Genomic DNA, 21,435 nt, shown 5'->3' on the forward strand with positions numbered 1-21,435 from the left:
ATATATATATATATATATATATATATATATATATATATATATATATATATATATATATATATATATATATATATATATATATATATATATATATATATATATATATATATATATATATATATATATATATATATATATATATATATATATATATATATATATATATATATATATATATATATATATATATATATATATATATATATATATATGTATATACACTAAAGTCTTTTTTTACACGGTTTTATTTTACACGGTTCTTTTTTACGACGATTTTCCAAACAACGCGGTTTTTTTTTTCACGACGTTTTCTCAAATAACGCGGTTTTATTTTACACAGTTTTTTTTGCACGATTTTTCGTCTTCGCGTAAAATTGTTACAGTAAGTAACAGTAACGGTAACATACTATAGTAGGCTGTTTTTTACACAGTTTCATTTTTACACGGTTTTATTTTACACGGTTCTTTTTACGACGTTTTTCCAAAAAACGCGGTTTTTTTACGACGTTTTTCCAAATAACGCGGTTTTTTTTACACGGTTTTTTTTACACGGTTTTTTTTTGCACGGTACGTATCGTGTAAAAAAGAACTTAACTGTATATATATATATATATATATATATATATATATATATATATATATATATATATATATATATATATATATATATATATATATATATATATATATATATATATATATATATATATATATATATATATATATATATATATATATATATATTAAACTCTTCTAATGTTACAGTTATACGTGTACATGTACATAATTTTATATTAAGTTGAAACTGCTTTTCAGCCAAAACAGTGTATTTCTAATTTTTTGTCAAAATCTAAATCCATTTTGATTGACTTTTAAAAATAACTGAATTGCTTAATGATTATGGTTCATAGTGCTTATGCGATGCAACATAACTGGTTTGTTAGCATGCACTTAGATAATCTTTTGAAAAAGCTGTACAACATTAATGAATAATTATGTCGTTCTGAGGAGTGAAATCTGCGAATAGTATGTCGCGATTTTTATTAGTCACTCATAGATGATAACTAATTATGAATAATTTCTGCAATGCACCAAATCTAGTGCCGAATGATTGCGAGACTCTGAAATCCGGATTCGTAAACCCTTCAAGAAATCGATCGACGTTACAAAAACCGACTAGTGAGAAATTCCAGACTCTTTTACTGAATCGAATACACATTATCATGCAAAAAATAAACGATGGGTCGGATGGGTGGTCAATGGTGCAAGTTGAACATGGCAATTCGAGGAAAAACAAAACACAAAAACTATATCATAAACGTATACAGGATTTACAACTACACATTGAGGAGCTCCATTGCGGCTGTCTCTGGTTAAGCATAAAAATTACTAAACAACAATTATCAATCAAATTCATTGCAATTGAACAAATGCGATAGTAAGCATAATACATTAGAAGTTGGAGCGCGGAAGTTACTTTAGGTAGGATAAGACTAAAGAATACCACACGGCCAAAAAGACAGTTTCAACGGCGGATGTTGTTATAAGACTGATACCGATAACCGGTGTTGCGAAGCCGAACCAATTGTGCGCAAGTTTCATTTCGTTGAATTTTCTTGCTGTAGGTAAGGTAAGGTTGCGTTTCACTTGGTATACTCTCTTGAAGCGACGAGAATTTTCTTGCTCTCTCGTTGTCTTGTGCGATAAAACGCGCGTGTATTTCCAGTAGGTTGTTGATAATAGGAGTAGTAAGCTTGCTCTTTCCTGAATATAACGTTGAAGAAAACGTTGCTTCGGAATCGGTTGAAAGACATGCAGTATGCCGACTCACACACATTGACGAATGGGGAGGGATGAAGAAATAAATGAATGGATGGACAGACACGAGCGAATTAACGGACACTTCGAGACATTCGAGTGATGCTGAAAAGAGACGACAAGATCTTCGGTTGTATGTTTAATATGCGGCAGGTAGGGCCTTAAATCAATCCCTCCTTCTTTTAGTGGTGTCATGATGTAGTGATGACGACAACATTGCTAACATTCATACAATTCCATTTTCTTAGGAAGAATTAACGTAGTTCTTTTTTGCCATAGAAACTAAAACTGAGATGAATTTTCCTGATGAAAATTATTTAAAGGTCTGCATTGCTTCGGAGTCCAATAAGGTACGAAATGATGGAATACTTCGTGATGTCGGCTATAAAATGTTCCGATTTCATCAAATTGGTATGGGCGTTTTCTAAAATTTTTCGAAAATTTTATTTGGGAGCGTATGCTTCGGCCTGCGAGAAACAAGTTGAAGCGGTTTAGCTCATCTTAATGTTTAGGTTTGAATGGACTAGAGTAAGCAATACCTTTATATGAGTATCAAATTATATGTAGATTTATTCTAAGGCAAAGTAAATATCCTAAAAGTAATGCATTTTGAAAATGCTTACCAAAATTCTTGAATTGAACTTCTAATCTGACACATCCAATTTTTTGGACTTGAGTGGAAAGTAAATATCCAAAAAGATCCTTGGTATCATTGTACGTTGGTCTGGTGCATTTGAAACAATGTGTGTGAATAATCGTCATTTGAATATTAAAAATGAGTCGATTCTTACATTTTATCAACTTATGCATGCACTTCGATTTATATTGCACATGGAACTATAAGAAACAAACCCAAATGCTGAGAATTAAGTAGTTAGTTTTAGAGAAACAACATCAGCAACCTCAAAATTACCTAGCAAGTAATTATGCGTAGAATAAACTGCTAAAACATTATTTTGATCTTATTCATATGTCTCGCGTCACGTAGTGCAAGTAATTCACATGATTTACGTTAACATACGTTGAAAAGTAAGCAAAGGCACAGAGAACATTATTACATTCAAGCTACCTTTTATGATAAAACATGCGCTAGAACTAACTATTGACGATGATTTCCGTTTACACTTACTCGGAATTTATTATCAATACATCAACCAGTCAAATCCCATACTGCTTTGAATATCTGCAAGGTCCTTCTGTTCTATTAATTGCTTATGACCTTTAGGCAATTTTGGGTTTTTGCAACTAGATAATGTATTAGTAAAGTTTATGATGCAGGACTACATCTTTTTTGCTTTATGCCGACGTACAAAGAATGTGTCGTTGAATAGATCAAATGTTCAAGATCTTGAGGATAGTCATTATCATCCTTTTTTCACGTGATGGAAATTCAAAGAAAGTTTCCAGCGGCCACGTACAAACTTTACACTACTCTAAATGATATGTTTCCAACTATCATTCAGTGTTGGTGTTGGATCGACAGCACGCAGCACGATCGGAACGCCGCAGAACAAACTCTAAACAAAAGTTGAAAAAAACTAAAGGTCTTTCTAAAATGACATATAATTCCAAATTTGGAGTGCTGAAAATGTTATTTACCTGAACTGCAGTTAGACCTTTATTATTAACAGATTTCTCTTTTGTTCAGATCATGCCCAATCAACTTTGTCATCGAAAATCAAGTTTTTTTTATAAAGAAAATATATACGTTCTTTTTCGAAAAACTGTACTTTTATGTTTTTTTTTTCTTATTATACTCATTTCCGAATTAGGGTTGACCAAAAATATATTTTTTTTTTCGAAAACTTGTAACCTTTGAGCCGTTTGACCGATTTAAGATCTTTTGATGACAAATTAAAGATAATTATTCGGTCTTTCAAGGAAAAATAGGAAATTGTACGTCAAAGCACATTCGTAATATTTTTCTCGTTATACGGATTTGGGATAACCCATTTTACAGCCCTTGGAGCAACGATGTGCAAACCCGGACCCGAAAATTCGAAAGTAGATCGTTGATTATCCGATTGTCCCAAACTGTTTCACAAGGCTGTACGGTACTCATGAGTTTTTAAATATTGATTCAAAATCCGATCAAAATTGAGGGAGTTACATGTATTTGAAATTAAGCTGGTGATTTTCGTACATAAAAATCATAGGAATTGCCTGACACAGCAACATTCAAAGGTTGTGTAAGAAACTCGGAAAAATATAAAGCATTAAAAATATTGACATCGAGTGGTCTCCGACCACTGTGCGCCGGTGCCAGTAACAGTGTTATATTTTCGGCATTAAAGGTTGATACATAATAACAAAAGAGATCCAAAAATATTGAATAAAGAATGCAAATCGTTAACTTTAAAGCTTCCTTAAAAATTAAAAAATAAATTTTTGCCATTAATTTTCAAACGCGTTTTTCTCGAAACTATGATTTTTGAGTTGTGGCAGTGTTGCACGAAACTGATTCCCAGTAAAGAACTAATATGCTTGTTTGGAATGAAGGCAATTAACCACCGTCGAATTCAGTTGCAGCAGCCTGGTAGTAAACATGATATATATATAGCACTTTAGATGATTTAATTACGAAGTGAAAAAGAATTTGAAGTGTACTATTTGTACAAAATGTATGCTCAAAGAACTCCGCAGCCTCCTTTGTGTAGCATTAAACAATTCGCGACCCCTTAAAAAAATTTTGAATACAAGTTTTGTAATACGAGGCTGTATTTGTTAATCTCATTTTGTTCTGAACGACTAATTTGTTTCACATTATGCTTTTATTTTTCAGAAGTGTTGGAAATCCGCTCTCACAGAGCTATAAAGGAAGAAATTTCAATCATCTGTCGAGTCAACCCCCCCAAGGGTGAGTTTCACGGCCCCTTTGCCTGCCGCAGACCCCCAATTGGGGACAGCTGTTTTATAACACAGGTTGTTATAAAGTTTTTTTTTTATTGCTCATCAAAAAAGCAGAATAAAAACCGTTTCTCTACTAGTACTTAGAAAATCGTTCTTGAACATAAATATCATTTTATTCTGACGTTGCCCTAAGCCGAGGTTCCACGCAGCTTAAGTACTTCGCGGTGTTTTGATTATTTAATTTACTTCACCTTCATGGTGACTGGTCGTTGACGACTCACTACATAATCCAGAATACGTCTCTACATCACATAAACTTCGACTAGTCATCTCCAATATTCCCTAACTTCTGCCGATCGGGCGTCCTCATCCAAACCACATATCCAAGGAGTGCGGGGTTTACCACGGAGTCACCGTCCTCTGACGGGCTCTTTGCTGAATATTATTTTCGTAATTCGATCCTTCGACATTCGTGTCACGTGGCCAGCCCTCTGTATCCTGCCATATTTCATCATCTTGACCAAAGGCTCCAAGTGCTCGCCGGTTGGCCACGTTTTTCGACCTTCACTCATGCTCGTAGAGTACCACCGGGAGACTCTGCGTCTTTTACAGCACAAATTTCGAGCGGACATTCATCACCGTAAAAGGTTCTGTTGGGCGGTATCTTTATTATCCGTAAAGCCAAGCAGCCTTCCGTTCTACACCCTCCAAGGCAATGTTCACCAACAGGTTCAAGAGCCCGTCATCTTGCTTCAGAGCGTCCAACATTACGAACAGGTCCGAAAACATGTCCGTTATCCTGGCGCATAGTAAGAAACTGTCAAGAGCGGCACGACTCAGCTTAATTATTTTTGTTGAGAAACCATATTCAAGCATAATCTGCCGCAAACCGTTGCGCTTAACATAATCGTATGCCGCCCATAACTCTATAAAAGAAGATGAGTCTGCTAGTGCACTTCTTTGAACTCTTTACATTTTTTGGCAATCGCGTCGGCGGGTCTTTTCGAAGACTGGATAAATGAGTCCGTTCAACCAGTCTTGACTTTGGCTCCAACTTTTCCTCGCAACAGTTGCTCACTTCCGTCTTGAAAAAGTTTGGCTCAGCTGATTTCTTGCAAAGAGTTTTTTGCTACAACAATACAGGCTTCGATGAAAGCTACAGCCGTAACAGGGATAACTGCTGCAATGTTTTTCGGGGAATACGAAAGCGAAAGTTAGGTTCAGAAAGTAACTAATGGTAGTCCGCTTCACTGTTCAGTAAATTCGTGACGAATATCAGTCGGTTCAGTTTCTTTCCTCTTTCCAGTGTGTTCAAGGCCAAATGCATCGATGTGGATAATGTGACAAATTCAGCAGCTCACGCCACTGTTTTGGACACACTCAAGCCGATTTTTCTAAATTAGGTCATATGGAGACCAAGACCTTGATAGATTTCCGAAAATGGGTCGCACTAGTGAGCCATAGAGCCCTTTCGGACATAAGGGATCTCTAAAATCGCATGTTATGGCAGAGATGAATTTTGTCAGTTTGCTTTAGAAATTATCGAGGATTAGTGGAGAATAAAGTCCTGATAGAGCGTGATGACCTACACATAACAAATAACAACCCAATTAATTTGTCCCATTATTTTTACAGTAGCTACATATATCACTAGTATTTCGTGGTTTACGTACTACTGTTTGTATTAAGTTTTAATTTTGTGCCGTTGGTGTCATAGTGTTTTCCTGAAACCGAGAAAACAATTTTCTTGACTTCGAACTATTTGTTAAGGCACATAAACAATCACATAATTTTTGTACAACTAACCCAAAGAGCAATATGTGCCTTAAATTTGCTCTTTTCTAAGGAATCTTCTATCTTCTTCTTCTTCTTCTTATTATATCTATAAATGCGAATGTCTGTCTGTTCCCTATAGACTCAAAAACTACTGGACCGATTACCATGAAAATTTGTACATAGGGGTTTTCGAGCACGGGGAATAATCCTAAAATACTAATTTTGCTCTATCTCATAAGCGTAGGCAAGAAGGGGTAGATTGATGTATTATGACCGTGAAAAGATCATCCCCGATAACTGTGCAAACTTATACTGTAGGGGTTCCTGGGGTAAAACGCACCAGTTAACGAAAGTAGAGTATATTCTTGTTAAAGCTGAGAGATAAAACCAATGCTATATACTGATCAATAAATAAAAACCCTTATTCATTTGTTCAAACTCGCATCTGATGCTAAAACACTATTGAAAATGCATAATACACATTTTTTAAGTGAGTGTAATAATTTTATAAGAGTCGTCAATCGAGGCAAAATGCACTCTTCCTGGGGTAAAATGCACCGCAACAAAGGGGCAAGAAGTACCATGCAAATGAGGTAAAACGCACCCCGTCTACGGGGCAGAACGCGCTACAATATTGGGACAGTACGACTCATTTTGTCATCTAACAAATAAAGGCAAAAAGGTTTCCTATGGAATTCCATACACTCGAGCGACATGGTTTTGGGAATCACCGTTTTTGATTGTCTCTAGCACCGATCGTAGCTGTTCAACGATCCATGACCGCCGATTGGACTTTCGGACAATGCTGGAAACGAGATGAAATGTAAGCAAAAAATTTGTTTACAAAGGGTCCTTTTGCTTCGAGCTAAGGGAAGCGTTATGCCCCGAACGTAATAAGAGAATGTTTCTGGTTATATAACGGTAATTCTCATTGAAACTTACTGATATTTCATCAGAAATATGTTGGTCGACATATATTCCATGCAATAACACTTTTCGCTGGTGGAAAACATCAATTTAAGAGCTAAAAACACGTAATTTAGCTGAGAAAAAAATTAGACCGTTTGCAACGAAAACTTTTTTTTTGTATTTATTCACATATTCTGACATTTCAGTGCTGGCAAATGGACAGGGTGACTATAGAAAACATAGAATCAAATAATAGAATTATTATTTTGTTATTAAAATGTTTCTCCATTGTAAATCAGAAGGGGTGCATTTTGCCTCAACGGTGCTTATTACCCCAGGTACCCCTATATATGTTTTTTAGTCTGAGATGTATTTTTGCGAAGTTACTGTATGATGCTAGACCTCCTTTATCTCAGTGGCGTTACAAGGACAAGGTGGGAAGGGGGTGGGGGTGAACGATCTTAACCTTTAATGATTTTAAATCTGCTGGATCGATCAACATGAATTAGGTATTAGAGTTTATTGTAGCTGTTGTATTTCAACGATTTTGAATTTCATATATTCCATTAGTGTGGCAGGGGGGGGGGGGTAAATTAACTATTTGTAAGCTCCTCAACACCTATTTTGCTCACCGTGCCAATTTCGATTGGTAGGTGTGTTTCTATAACATTGGTTTTTCTGTATCCCAGTGGCGTAGTAAGGGGGGGAACGTACTAATTTTATTATTTTTAAATTATTGAAATGTACGTCGTGAAAATTTATATACAGGTGGTTGCGATGAAATTTCGCACAGGTTATTATTTTAGGCAAATAAACAAAATGTATATGGTCAGTTCTTTAAATTCGATGATGATATTTTTTTCCACTCATCCCATTGCCACCCTTATAATCATTCATGCTAAATTATCCTCTAAAGCAATGGAATGTGATTTTTTACACGTTTACAATATTCGTTGGTGTCTTAGAAACAGGTCTGTCGAAAAGCGAAGGTTTTCTGTTTACCAAAAGTTGTGCTTTAATTAAAAAAATTAAGTAAATTTTAAAATCACGATTTTAAAAGTTTTTTAATGTTTCTTGTTGCCCTACGCTCTAGTTTGAATAAAAGAAAAAGAATCATGAACCTTATAAGATGATACTACTAACAAAATTACTAAAACATCAGAAATGTAAAATTTTTATGCTAGGCTCGCACTAAATCAAAATGGGGTTTTCTATAGGAAAATTTGTGCAGGTGTTAAAGAAACACGTTTAAGTAAAAGTAAATGTATTTTCAGGATCAAGATTCTCAAAATCATTTTTGAATTTAGGTCTAATAATGTACAAGATCAATCACGATTGCCACTGCTACTGTTTTGATTTAGAACGATGATAGTGATTATTGTACACCTTAAAAACTGGGGAAATAATATCATGATCTGCGTTTCAGAATCCCATTTTTATATAGTAGATAACTTTGATGATGAGGATATAATTTTGATATTACAACTAATGCGTTATGCTCTCCTGGTTAGGTTAGGGGTTTTACGCAGGACAAATTGGTCTATGTGCCATCGAGTAAATTTTTCAGCCAAAGCAATTTTCGAAAAATCTTTGAATAAAATTCTGTTCAACGAATTCTCTTAAACGGTATGTTATAATATAAAGGTAATGAAGTGGTTTAACATGGGAATACATGAAATTAACATTTTCTTTGCGAAATAAGTGATTTGATCTGAATGTACATAGACCACTCTGAAATTCAGATTTCACTGGAATTCTCGAATCGTTTCGGAACACAGTGGTCTATGTAGGTACACAAGGCTAGTAAAAGACAAAGAAAATGACGGTAACTCGTAAAGAATGACTAGTGTCACATGTTAAATGATAGAAATAGCATGTCAAATGTAACATGTCACGTGTGACATTACATGTAACACAGCATGTTGAATACTACATGATATTTCTGTTCGTGTTACATTACGTGTAACATGTTACAAATCACGTGTAACATGTTACAGGATAAGTGGCATGTCACATATTATATTTGATGTATACATAGACTACTCTATTCCGAAACAGAATGGTCAATCTGTTTTGGACGAAATTTCAATATGGTATAAACCAGTTTCAAAGTTCGATTCATCGAAATGTCCATAGTTTCCTAGCATCAGCTTCTTGAGTAGATGCGGCTTATGTAAAAATCTCATTTTTTAAAAGAATGGTTTTCAGACCACTTTGTTCCGCAACGGCTCATATTATGCTAGGAAAGAAGTACATGTCGTCTTGAGATAAAGTCCATATACATTGGTCAATAATTAAACGCAATTCAAAGCGACAAACTTAAAACGTCGCATTTTTTGATAATATCTAGTTAATGTTTAGTTTAAATATATGTGAACGACTCGAAAGTTTATTATTTATATTATTACAGGTCGATGGTGCACACGGCGAGACTGGTCATCACCTCCCGACTCCCGAGTGGATGCTTCCAGGCGGGTTTTATATTCTTCAGTCTTCCTAGGTAGTCCAGGTGAGTACAAAACTTTTATATTTTAGTATAGCATACACTCGCGTTCAAAAGTATAACGTGGTTGTGATCATTGTGAACTAAAAAATCTAAATAATGCTGATGGAAATAAATAACAATATTTAACAATTCATGTATTTATGACAAAGACAGATATCAATGACGATAATATTCAACAGTAAACTACTTATGAAATCCTAAAATAGGACCAATAGCATTCACGTTGGTTCAGGTATATCCGAGAAAATTTTATTCCTTTGTTACACACATAAAAACCGGTAAAAAAGGAAGTTACAAACAGACTTAGAGAAGAGGTAGGGAGATGAGTAAAAAAAAGTAGAAAAAAATATAAAAGTAAGAAAAGGGATATAAAGGGTGAAGTAAGAGAGAATATGCGAAAAATGAACGAGAACACAAAAATATGACTTATGTTGAATTCGTTTTTGCTGTGTAGCTACACAAGAACTTCACTTTTGCCCTGTAGCTGGTTTTTTCACTTTCCGGACTGCACAAAAATTACACTTTTCACTGTCAAATTTCGTACGAAATAAACGACGTTCAGAAACTGTAAAGCGTAGTCCGGGATAGAAAAAGTGTAGTTTTGGTGTTTTTTTTTTGTTCACATAACATTTATTTGACACGGCACATAGTTTTGGTGTAGTCCGGAAAGTGAAAAAAACTAGGAGAAAGGTAAAACATCTATTGAGCAAAAGTGTAGTCCTCGTGTAGCTACACCGCAAAAACGAATTCGACATAAGTTGAACTTTCTGTTCTTGTTCATTTCTCGCTTTCTGATGAAATTACCTACATTGTACGCTCTACTAAACGTAACAAGTTCTCTTAGAAAGGTATAGCAATCACTGGCAAAACCAAAAGTATAAAATGTCGTATATCACTCGACTCAGTACAGCGAGCTGAGCATTTTTGTATGTGTGCGTGTATGTAGGTAACGCCCTCCCAATTTCACTGGAATTTCTCAGAGATGGCTAGACCGATTTTGCAGATTTTATAAGAAAAATTAGGTTTACCAACATTTTATTTGGTTCCTTTATATAGAGTAACAGTACTCTTCTCAACTTGAGCACGTTTTGTAACATGTTAACTACCGTTTAGTAACCGTGTTTTGTTTGTGGATTGCATCTGGTTTCGATATTTGTATATTTAACTTTTTTTGTGTGTTGTAACTAGGCAAACAACATCGATATTTTTCTTATGTTGATATCGTTTAATTATCCGTCAGCGTTACTATAACGTCAGCACTGAATAGAATATCAAAGGATGTCGCGTCCACCAGATTGAGAGGTTTGCACTAACTATCATTTGAAAAGAGCTACAGTGTTTTTTTATAAATCGATATATCTAAACAATGACTAGAGATAGAGAAAAGCTGTCATGGGATGATGTTTTGAAAATAATCTAATTTTTTTGAAAATAAGATTATTTTCAAATTTTCGATTATTTTCAAATTTTCTTTCGTGTGACGGCATTGAACAACAGCAGAAGTTATGTGCAGCTATGCGATTTAACTCGCTGCCATATCCAGAACAAGAATGAAATTGAATTGTTTAAGTTTATCTTTATTTTTATGCATTTGTTGGGTATCTTACATGTTTTCACACATTGAAGTGATTCACTACTGTTTTCATCTTTGGTGTGTGTTTTGGTTACTGTTTTACTTTACTTTCGAATGACAAAGTATTTTGCTTCTGAACGCTCATTCGTTCTTGACCGTTCGGTAATGACAAGAGTTAGAGGAAAGTTATCAAATTATGGTTTGGAAAACTTCCATGGCCGTTTTTTCCTTAAGAGTGTCTTTGGTTTGTTCAGAAGAGTTTAAAGTATCTTAATTCATATACTTTGTGTTGATATTTTACCTTGACGTTGACTTTGAATAACGATAACTTTTTAAAAATTCAGATACTTTCAAACTGTTGCGATTGATTTGATTATTTGACTTTTACCAAATTTAATTCGTTATGAGTACATGATACAGATTAGTTTATCAATATATATGTATATTCTTATGTCTCACTAATTATTTTCGGCCTAATTACACAATTATTGTGCTAATCATAGACACAGGCGATTACACCCAGTTTTCTTTATATCGTAAGTTGAATTCAATACTTAACTCAAAATTCATAGTTTCGATATAAAACCTGTTTAAAAATTAGCGCTGAAATTTTTTTTTTTCATTTTTGTGAACACTTCAATACACACTCATGTGTATGTAATGAGCATATTGTGCGAGTTGCAAGCTCATTTGTTTTTTGGGATATTTTAGATTTGTGCTATTAAGGCACATCTACTTATAACTCCGGAATTTTTGTAAATTTTGTTTAACATCAGTAACTCAAAACTGCAAAATTTTGAGTTGCGCTAGTATTCAATTCAACTCAACCCGTGCACTAAGGGATAGGCGATATCGTTTTGTACTTCCTTTGACGATGGAAAGCGTGATTCGAAGCCTTTTAGCTCCAAAAGATCATCCGACGCCGGCTAGAATCAAACTTAGACTAGGGCACCAGTATAATGGGAGGATACGTTACGCTCGAAATAACACCAAAACATTGCTTTACAAAATATATGGATAACCACCATATTTTTATATATCTGCACATCTGCATATTATGAAAAAATGTAAAAATGAAAAAATGTTCCTGGTTGACAAACTATCGAAATTTTTTTCATATAAGTATACTTCCGTTTTTTCAACAAGTCAAAGCAACTTTGACTTTTTAGAGTTTTTTACAATCAACATCTTGTTTTTAAGACACATTTCAAACATACCTGCATATCAAAATGCAATACTAGACGTCGAAATCTCAAATATGTAAGAATGGTATACTGGAAAGCTGTGCGTCCTCACTAAGTAGTGATAACAGTACCTTGCTAACTTATTTTTTTCAATGTGAACAATGAAATGTTTCACTTTAACGTTTATGAAATTTCAAGCAAGATTCGAGCTTTTATCCGACACGATCATTTTTGACACGGCTTCTTATCCCAAAGAAAAAAGTGCGTCTTCAACCATCCATGATTACTTATGGCTTTGTAATAGGTTCCTTAAACTTCATCCCACCGCACGGTATGATTTTTTCAACAATATCCTCTGTTGTCTGCGGGCCTAAATGGTATATTTAATTACTATAATTGATAGATGGAGCATATAATGTGAGTGAACAGCACGGAAAATGAGACAGAAGTAAAAAAAAATCAACCTCTATGTGTTTCTTATTCAATTCTCAATTCTCGTCAAGAGATTTGAACACTTTTTACTTCATGGCTGGCTATTCCAATGGCTTTGAATGGACAGAGCGCGCCCATTGTTATCCCGCCAGACAGTCTACGGAGCTAGCAGAGGTATGGCCCTACGTCTATTGTGTAGATGGCTTGTATCTTTCTTTCTCAGGTATAATTTTCTTCACCATCATTAGATAACAGTAATTACCATACCTGCTTCGATTTCGATGTGAAAATTAGATCGTTCTGAGCCATTTCTGAGGAATTATCTGTTTCATCCGCACTACGATTGTTAATGTTAATCGTGTTTTAATTGAATGTTAAAAAGAAGCACCTGGTATTATTCATTTGATTTATTTTGTTTACATCGATCGGCCTATAGTGAAGAAAACCACTTTAGCGTCCATCGATATTTCTTTTGAATTTTGACTCAAAATCTTACATGGCCATTACAGATACCATCAATCGCAAAACTTTGTTATTATAATTTATAAAATCTGAAGAACAGAATCGAGAAAACGTACTTTGCCTAGCTTCGAAATTCAAGAATCTTCGAATCTTTTAATGAAAGCTGAAACGTGTTTTTCATCAATTGGCAATAAGCAGAATCCTTCCTACTATTAAAATATAACATCGAAATTATTAAATGTGAAATCGTGTCGGCAGTATTTTTTAGTCGTAGCTTAGCAAATCTGTTTTTGAAAGAGTTGTTAAGCATTACGATAGGCACTTGAGAATAAAAATATGTGCACATAAAAATATTATTGTTCAAATCGTAAAAATCTTGACATTTTCAATTGTTTATATTTTTGTAATCACTCCATTACCACATAACATAATCACAAGTTCTAATAAAAGCTCTTAGCTTTCTTGTGCGAAAATGAAAAAAACTGCTTAGTTTTCTCTATTGTTTTATTGAATAGAGCATCTTTAATTTCTAAATAAATGAATGAAATTGGTCAATATTACATAAATACTAGCTTTATTTGCCGTTTTGATTCAAACTTTGAACACTTCAGAATAAAAATCGGTTTATTACGCCTGCTAATTTCCTGGATGTGGTAGGTGGTACAGTAGATAAAGGACATTTCAAGGACCGAAATGGTATATATTAATCATACTTTTGTTTACACTAGCTATAATAATACGATATTTATTCTGATGTGTTCGAAGTTTGAGACAGTTCAAAGACCTTGCGAAAATACATTCGTAATGAGTTTCTCTTTCGTCGAAAAGAAGAGGTAGTAATATTGCGGGAACGAAATCAATCAAACAAAAATCCAAACTGGTACTTTTCCATTACCAATCGACTAACAACTGTTTCGAGAAAAATTTTGTAAATATGTCTGTGATAATTGAATCATATTTTTTAAGGGGAAATGTCACCTTGAGGTTTCACAAGTAACAATCGAAATGCTTCAAAGACCTAGAGTTGTTTTGTTTTTGTTCTTGCACATATGTCTTTGATGATATTTTGAATTTTTTTGATAGCTTTAAGATATGATCCGCAAATATTCTTTGGGGCCATCCACATACCACGTGGAGAGATTTTTAACGATTTTTAACCCCCCCCCCATCCGTGGACAACTGCTCATATAAATTCTTTTTCTTTTGTATGGACCGTGGACATTACACATACCCCCCCCCCCCACAAACTGTCCACGTGGTATGTGGATGGCCCCTTTACAACTATCATATGCCCACCATCATACGCATGAAGTTACATGATAGTTGCTCTGATGACTTAGGCAGACGAGGCAGACTTAACTTAGGCAGACGAGTGCAATGACAAGCTTGTTTGATTTATGATATGCTAAGTTCCGGTCAAATTAATCATTTGTGGTGAAGGATTTTGATGCATTCGAGGTTTTATCCGAAAACAATAAAAAAAGGAAAAAACATGAAATTCAATCAATTTTATTTTACGATACTACCGATACCATAGATTTGTTTCGAAATTCGAATGATAGATAAAGGCATATATAAAACAAAATATAACAAATCATGATATTTATTGAGTCATCACCTTGGTTCAGAGGAAATAAATTTTAATAATATATACATTTTTTACTAAATTTCGGCAGCGTGCGTTGGTCTAGGTCAGCGAGCAAATACCATTTGAAATGGTATGAATTGTTTTTTCCACAATGTTGTTGGATTTCTACGTCATCACTGTTAACTAAAAAGAAGCTCCTGAGAACCTGAAACTCAAACCATCTTCGTACCTTTCTATATTCCATTGGGGCCAACTAGCCATGACACACTGTGTTTATAGCTGTTGGCGTCTGGAGATAATATCCGACCTTTTGGCATTATTATGATTCCGGAAAAGCCATATTGGGTAGTATTCGGTTATTTTCGTTTGTTTCCCAGGAACCGGAAGTCCTCATTATAGCTGTTTGACGAGCTTGAGACGTTTTTCGAAAGAACCTCACGCACGCACGTGGGTTATCGGGATTTCGTCCCAGATCTGGGAAATAAGCCTTTTAAATTGGTCCATAGTGCTCAATTTATGTTTGCTCTACTTGGCCAGCATGTACGACTATACATGAAAGTCCAGAGGATTGAGACCCGGGGAGCTTAGAGGCCACGAAGTCTTATAAAAAAGAATAAGTCGAATTCTCCTGACACAACGCTTGGACGATATGCGCCGTATGACCGTTGCACCGTCCTATTGAAGAAAATAATAATTTTTCCCGTAGAAGTCCCAAAGTGCCGGGCCCATAATCTTCTCCAGAACATCGACCTTATAGCACGCGGTGTTAATTTTCAAGTTTTTTCTCGATAAACACCATTCGGACAAGGGGGATGCTGGCCAACGTCGGCGCCCACAGCTGATCGTTTTGGACATTGTACGGCTGTTGCAAGAAAAAGAGATTCTTATCAGAAAACTGACGATCCGGCCCTACGTGCCGCAAACAATTTTACTGCGACGTCGCGGTACTCTTTCATCCTGCGCGGTGAACAACCCTGAACACCCTGTGCATGAACGTGAATTGCTTGTTACTCATTGCCAGTCGGTCTTTTCTGTCCTGAAAATTGTAAAAGTAATAGACTAAGTTATAATGCTCAGCGATTTCAATCTTCTCGGGATTTTATGAATCCAGACGGCTTTCTCTATTCGAACCTGGATCATTCGAGTATGCATCTCAACACAACATTAATTTTGGATTGTAATAGCTCTGCTACACTAACTCAGTTTAACTATATCACTAACTAGAATAACCGCAATTCGGACCCCTGCACCCAGAACGCGGCCCTATTTTGGTATAAGATTTTTGCGCTTTACTGAAAATGGTTTCCCATAACATAACATTAGTTACCATAAACGCCAGAGCCAGGATATTGTATACACCACAGGCGTAGCCAGAGGGGGCAGGGGGCCGTTTACCACACTCCCCCCCCTCTAGTTTTTGACATTGGTGCAGAATTTTCTTTTCAATAATTCTAATAGCAGAAAACGACATCTTCAGCGCATAGAAATATCTGTGTAAAGTATCAGCCAGATGAAAAATAATTGATTGAAATGCTTGTTGCATGGAATTGCTCAGGTTTTTTAGTTGATCCACCAAGGACAAAAAGTATCGGGCAAATCCGCCTGCATCAACTAACTTGGAGTATTGGAATCGAGCACTGGAAACACGGTTCGGTGAAGATACCGCACCTGCCTGCGCGTTGTCCTTGTTGCATCCCGCTACCGTAATACGAATATCGTTGGAAGAGTTCAAGCGCAAAACCATAAGTTTAGTAATTTTTTACGAAGTTGACAGTTTTGTTGGAGAGGTGGAAGTTTGGTATCAACATTGCAGCAGCATGAGAGCAGATCGTAAGAATTTGGAAGAGCTGGATCTTATAGACCTGCTAGCTGCAACCCGTTCTTTCTTCCCTGCGACTGAGAAAGCAATTGAAATTGCACTCGTTCAGCTCATTACGTCTGGTGAAAACCTGGCTGAAGTCAACATCGGTTGAACAGCGGTTGAGTGCTATCTGCTTGTTGAGTGTTCATCGGCAGATGGTTGGCAACAATCGTGAAAAAATTACTGAATTAGCGCTGGAGCGATTTGCGGAGGATAAAAGGAAGATGATTTTTAATTAACGACATTGTTATTTTTATCTTTCTATGGTACGTTTAGTGTAAATTAAATTACAGTTAATTTTAGTTAAGTGTTAATAAAAAAAATTAAATTTAGTGTTGATCACTGATATATCCAAAGGTTTAAATGAACTTAAGAGTTTTTACTAAAGAACATCTATTTCCATTCGAGATTGGACAAAGAATAATCAAATATTCCACTCTGATGTCAAGGATAACTTTTCACTAGTTGCCTTGATGTAACATCTCCCTGCTTAAAACAGCTTACACCCTTGGAATCTAGAAGGCAGCGAAACGAGTCGTCTAGGTCGATCAGCGGTTTCTGGCTCTTCATCGTCCAACTACTCAGGAACATTTTTAAATTGTCTAGTGGCTGTTCAACAGTATCAAGGGATTGTTGTTCTTCAGCCATGAGTTGTGGTCGAGCTTTTAATGGTGGCGGAGGAAGTTCTTGAACTCCTTCATGTTCAGCTGGTGGATTTTTAGAAGCAGGAGCCTTCAGGATATCTACATCGTTTGATTCGTCTTCTTCGAACAGGAACAGTATCCTTTTTTGTGCTCAACGCGGTTGTTTGAAAAGCAGTCCTTCACAAAATGCATTTGACCGCATTGCCAACATGGTGTCTTCGGTTTCTTACCTTCTTGCTTCGAAGAATTTTTGTTTTTTTTTTTTGTTGCTCGATGATCGTGGCGTCTTCCTTTAAGTTTACAAGGCGTTGATACTCATCAATTAACGATTGGACATTCTCCAAAGAGAAAAGTAGTCTTGCCCGGACATCCGCATATTTTGTGGCTTTAAATCCGCTGACGACAATGAGACGCTTGAAATGATCCGGTGTTAGGTTCTGGAACTGAGAATCTTCACAGGCTCGATTGACGTTGCCGTCGTAGCTGATAATATCCTCAGATGCGCATTTTACTAACTGCAGACACATGAACTGCTTCCGGAACGATGACGTTTGATGTCCGAAGATTTTATTGAGAATCTTGACTGTGTCTTCAAACTTCACGTCCTTGGAAAGCTTTGGCAGGATGTAGTTGAGATAGCGGCTGTGCGAATGGGTGTCCAGCTTCCGGAGAAGTAGACGTACCTTCGCCGCATCATTCAGCTGGCCTGCATCGTTCTCGAAGAGGTCCTGTTGGCGGTTAAACCAGCGTCTGTACGTAACTCCGTTTTCTTTGTCGACGGCAAACTCGGTGATGATCGGTGAGAGGGACTCCAAAATCTGCTCCGGGGTTTGATACTGAGGCTGCTGCTGCTGGGCCGCCATCTGCTGTAAAAGTTGGGCCATCTTGAGAATCATATCTGGAATTCCCGGTTGCAGCTGCTGATCAACTCTATCTTTTGCCATGTTCGTAGATTCTTGAGATCCTTGTCGCCGAAATTATATGTCCAAAGGTTTAAATGAATTTGAGAGTGTTTACTAAAGAACATCCTATTTATATTCTAGGTTGGACGAAGAATAAATAAAATTTCCACTCTGATATCAAGGACAATTTTTCACTAGTTGCCTTGATGTAACAATCACTAAACACTAGTATTTATTTCTATTTTTCAAAATACTACTTTTTAACTTAAAAAATGTTGAAGACCTTAAAATGTTGAAATGAAAGGTCTAGTTGCCCCATAGGTTGCTATTGAATTTCATTGCAATCGGATTGTAAATGTGTCCGCTGTTCATAAAAATGTGAAATCACATAATGAAAGTAAACATATTGACTTTCTTCTAACGATCACTGGCTAATTAAAAGGTAGAAAAATGATTGAAATGGCCGAATGTCATATTCTACTCAACCCAGTTCGACGAATCGAGCATTTTCTGCATATATGCATGTATAGGTGTATATGTTTGTGTGTGGGTGTGTACGTGTGTATGTGCACCTTTCTTTCGCACTCACTTTTCTCAGAGATAGTCTGACCGATTCTTTCTATCTTGGTGTCAAATGAAGGGTCTATTTGCCGTTTAGGTTGCTATTGAATTTCATTGTAATCAAACTTTTAGTTTTGGCGCTGCGTCAGAATGTGAAAAACGCTCTTATATCTCAGAAGCTATGAACATAGTTGAATTCAAATAAATGGGCTTTCAAACCCTTAAACAATGAATTTCATAATGTTTAAACATGTGGTTTGAAAGTTATAGAAAGAAACGAAACCCGCAGACTGTTTAAAAATATAGCTACGCTCAAAATATGTGGCCTCAACATGATTTAAATTTGATATTGTACTACACACTTAAAACTGGATCTCGAGCTCGGCAAAAAAACATCCGAGTTCACTCGGCAACTTTGGATTCAACCGGTATTACAGCAAAAAAATGCCGGTTGCCGACAGTTGTCAGATTATTTTGCCGAGACTTCGTCCAAAAAACTAAGCTTGACGAATCTCGTCTCTATTTTTTGCCGAATTTATCGTTAAACACTGTTGATGCCGAGGTCAGCAAAAACATTACTGGTATCTCGGCACAAATTTTACTCGTTGCCGTGTTTCGGCAATACAGCTGTCATTCTCATGAACGAGCTGCCGCCATTTTTCCTAGTGCAAATTTATGCGTGTTACGGGTGAGCAAACAGGAATCGGATACAAGTTTGGCCGAAATTTGTGCAAATTACAAGTGTTTACAATCCGGTAGCCGAAAAAAAAGTAGTACAGTTTGGGGGTAAGTGGCTGGAACTCAAAAAGTGTAGTTTCAAATCGTGTGAATAAAATATTTTATTTGTTTTAGGGATAGGCATTAGACGTATATTTAGATTAGATGTTTAGCTCAATGCCCTACTGGCGAGCAAGATAAAGATAAGTATTCAAGATTAAGTATGAATAAATTTCTTTACTTACTAAAACTCATCGAGCTTATAATTTATCTTTCGAAAGAAAACTACCTGATTCACAGCAAAACTATTTTCTGCGATTGGATTCCACTGAAAAAACGGCTCTTTACTGTGCCGAACATTCAGCTTATATAACCGAAAGGTCGTTAGACTGGTTTGCCGCTTCTTGGCGGGATTTGCCGAGAGCACAGTCAACTATGTACCGCGATTCTCGGCATAAAATGACATCTGTCAAATATTGGTTTTCCGAGATTCTCGGCAAAAAAGATTCAGCCGAGATGGTTGCCGAGCACTCGGCTGTCCAAATCTCGGCACAAACAATGCCGAAATTCGGCGAAATTTTTTAAGTGTGTATTTCAATGTTTGCGGCCTAGCTGGGAATTGAAGTTGAAATTAAAAGTCTTTTCTATCATTTCACTTTTTGCCTTTCTCCTAGAAAGGTATAGCAATCACTGCAAAAACTAAAGGTATAAAAGTGCTCAAAAGGGCCGAATGTCGTATACCACTCGACTCAGTTCGACGAGTTGAGCATTTTCTGCATGTGTGTGTGTGTGTAACGCTCTCCCAATCTCACTTGATTTTCTCAGAGATGGCTGAATCGATTTCAATGAAATTAATTGCAAATGAAAGGTCTAGTTGCCCTATAAGACCCTATTGAATTTTATTGTAATCTGATTTCTAGTTTAGAGGTTATGTATCAAAATGTAAAAATCACGAAACATCAATTTCTCAGAAACAACGCAACCGATTTGAACAAAATTGGTTTCAAATGAACGGGCTACCTAAAAACCCTCAACTTTTGAATTTTATGAAGATTGAACATATGGTTCAGAAGTTACAGAAAGAAACATGTTCTGGAGACTGTTTAATCTCACTCATGTTTCTCAGAGATGGCTGGACCGATTTTCATAAAATCAGTGTCATATGGAAAGTCTTTGTGCCCCATAAAACCCTAATGATTGTTTTTGCGAACGGATTATTACTTTTCCAGTTATGTTTAAAAATGTGAAATCCAGCTATGAAAAGAAACATATTCTGATGACTACTTGGGCTCACTCACTTTTCTCAGAGATGGTTGACCCGATTTCCACAGAATTAGTATCAATTGAAAGTTCTAGCTGCCTCATAACACCCTATTGAATTTTGCTGTAATCGAAATGTAACTTCGTCTGTAATGTATCGAAATGTGAAAATCACGAAACTTCATTATCTTAGAAACTACACTACAGATTTGAACAATATTGATATCGAATGAACGGGATAGTTAAGGGTTAACTGACGAATTATGATTGAACACGTGGTTTCAAAGTTTGGCGTTCCCTTTTCATTTGATTGTAATCAAACTTAAGCAACCGTTATGTTTTAATTTCTAAAACAACGAAAGTCTATTACCTCAAGTATTACAGACATCTCT

At 35.9% G+C, this 21,435-nt stretch overlaps 1 protein-coding gene across 1 annotated transcript in view; it reads left to right on the top strand.

Annotated features, from left to right (window-relative positions):
• The window catches only part of LOC129717122 (homeobox protein homothorax-like), a 283,845-nt gene that overhangs the window by 3,267 nt on the left and 259,143 nt on the right, over nucleotides 1-21,435 (top strand). Inside the window, exons 2-3 of the mRNA XM_055666966.1 lie at nucleotides 4,519-4,675; nucleotides 9,764-9,862. Coding sequence (XP_055522941.1) covers nucleotides 4,519-4,675; nucleotides 9,764-9,862 — 256 coding nt within the window. The remainder of the gene's footprint in view (nucleotides 1-4,518; nucleotides 4,676-9,763; nucleotides 9,863-21,435) is intronic.

Source organism: Wyeomyia smithii, chromosome 1, assembly GCF_029784165.1.
Source record: "Wyeomyia smithii strain HCP4-BCI-WySm-NY-G18 chromosome 1, ASM2978416v1, whole genome shotgun sequence".
NCBI classification, from domain to species: Eukaryota; Metazoa; Arthropoda; class Insecta; order Diptera; family Culicidae; genus Wyeomyia; species Wyeomyia smithii.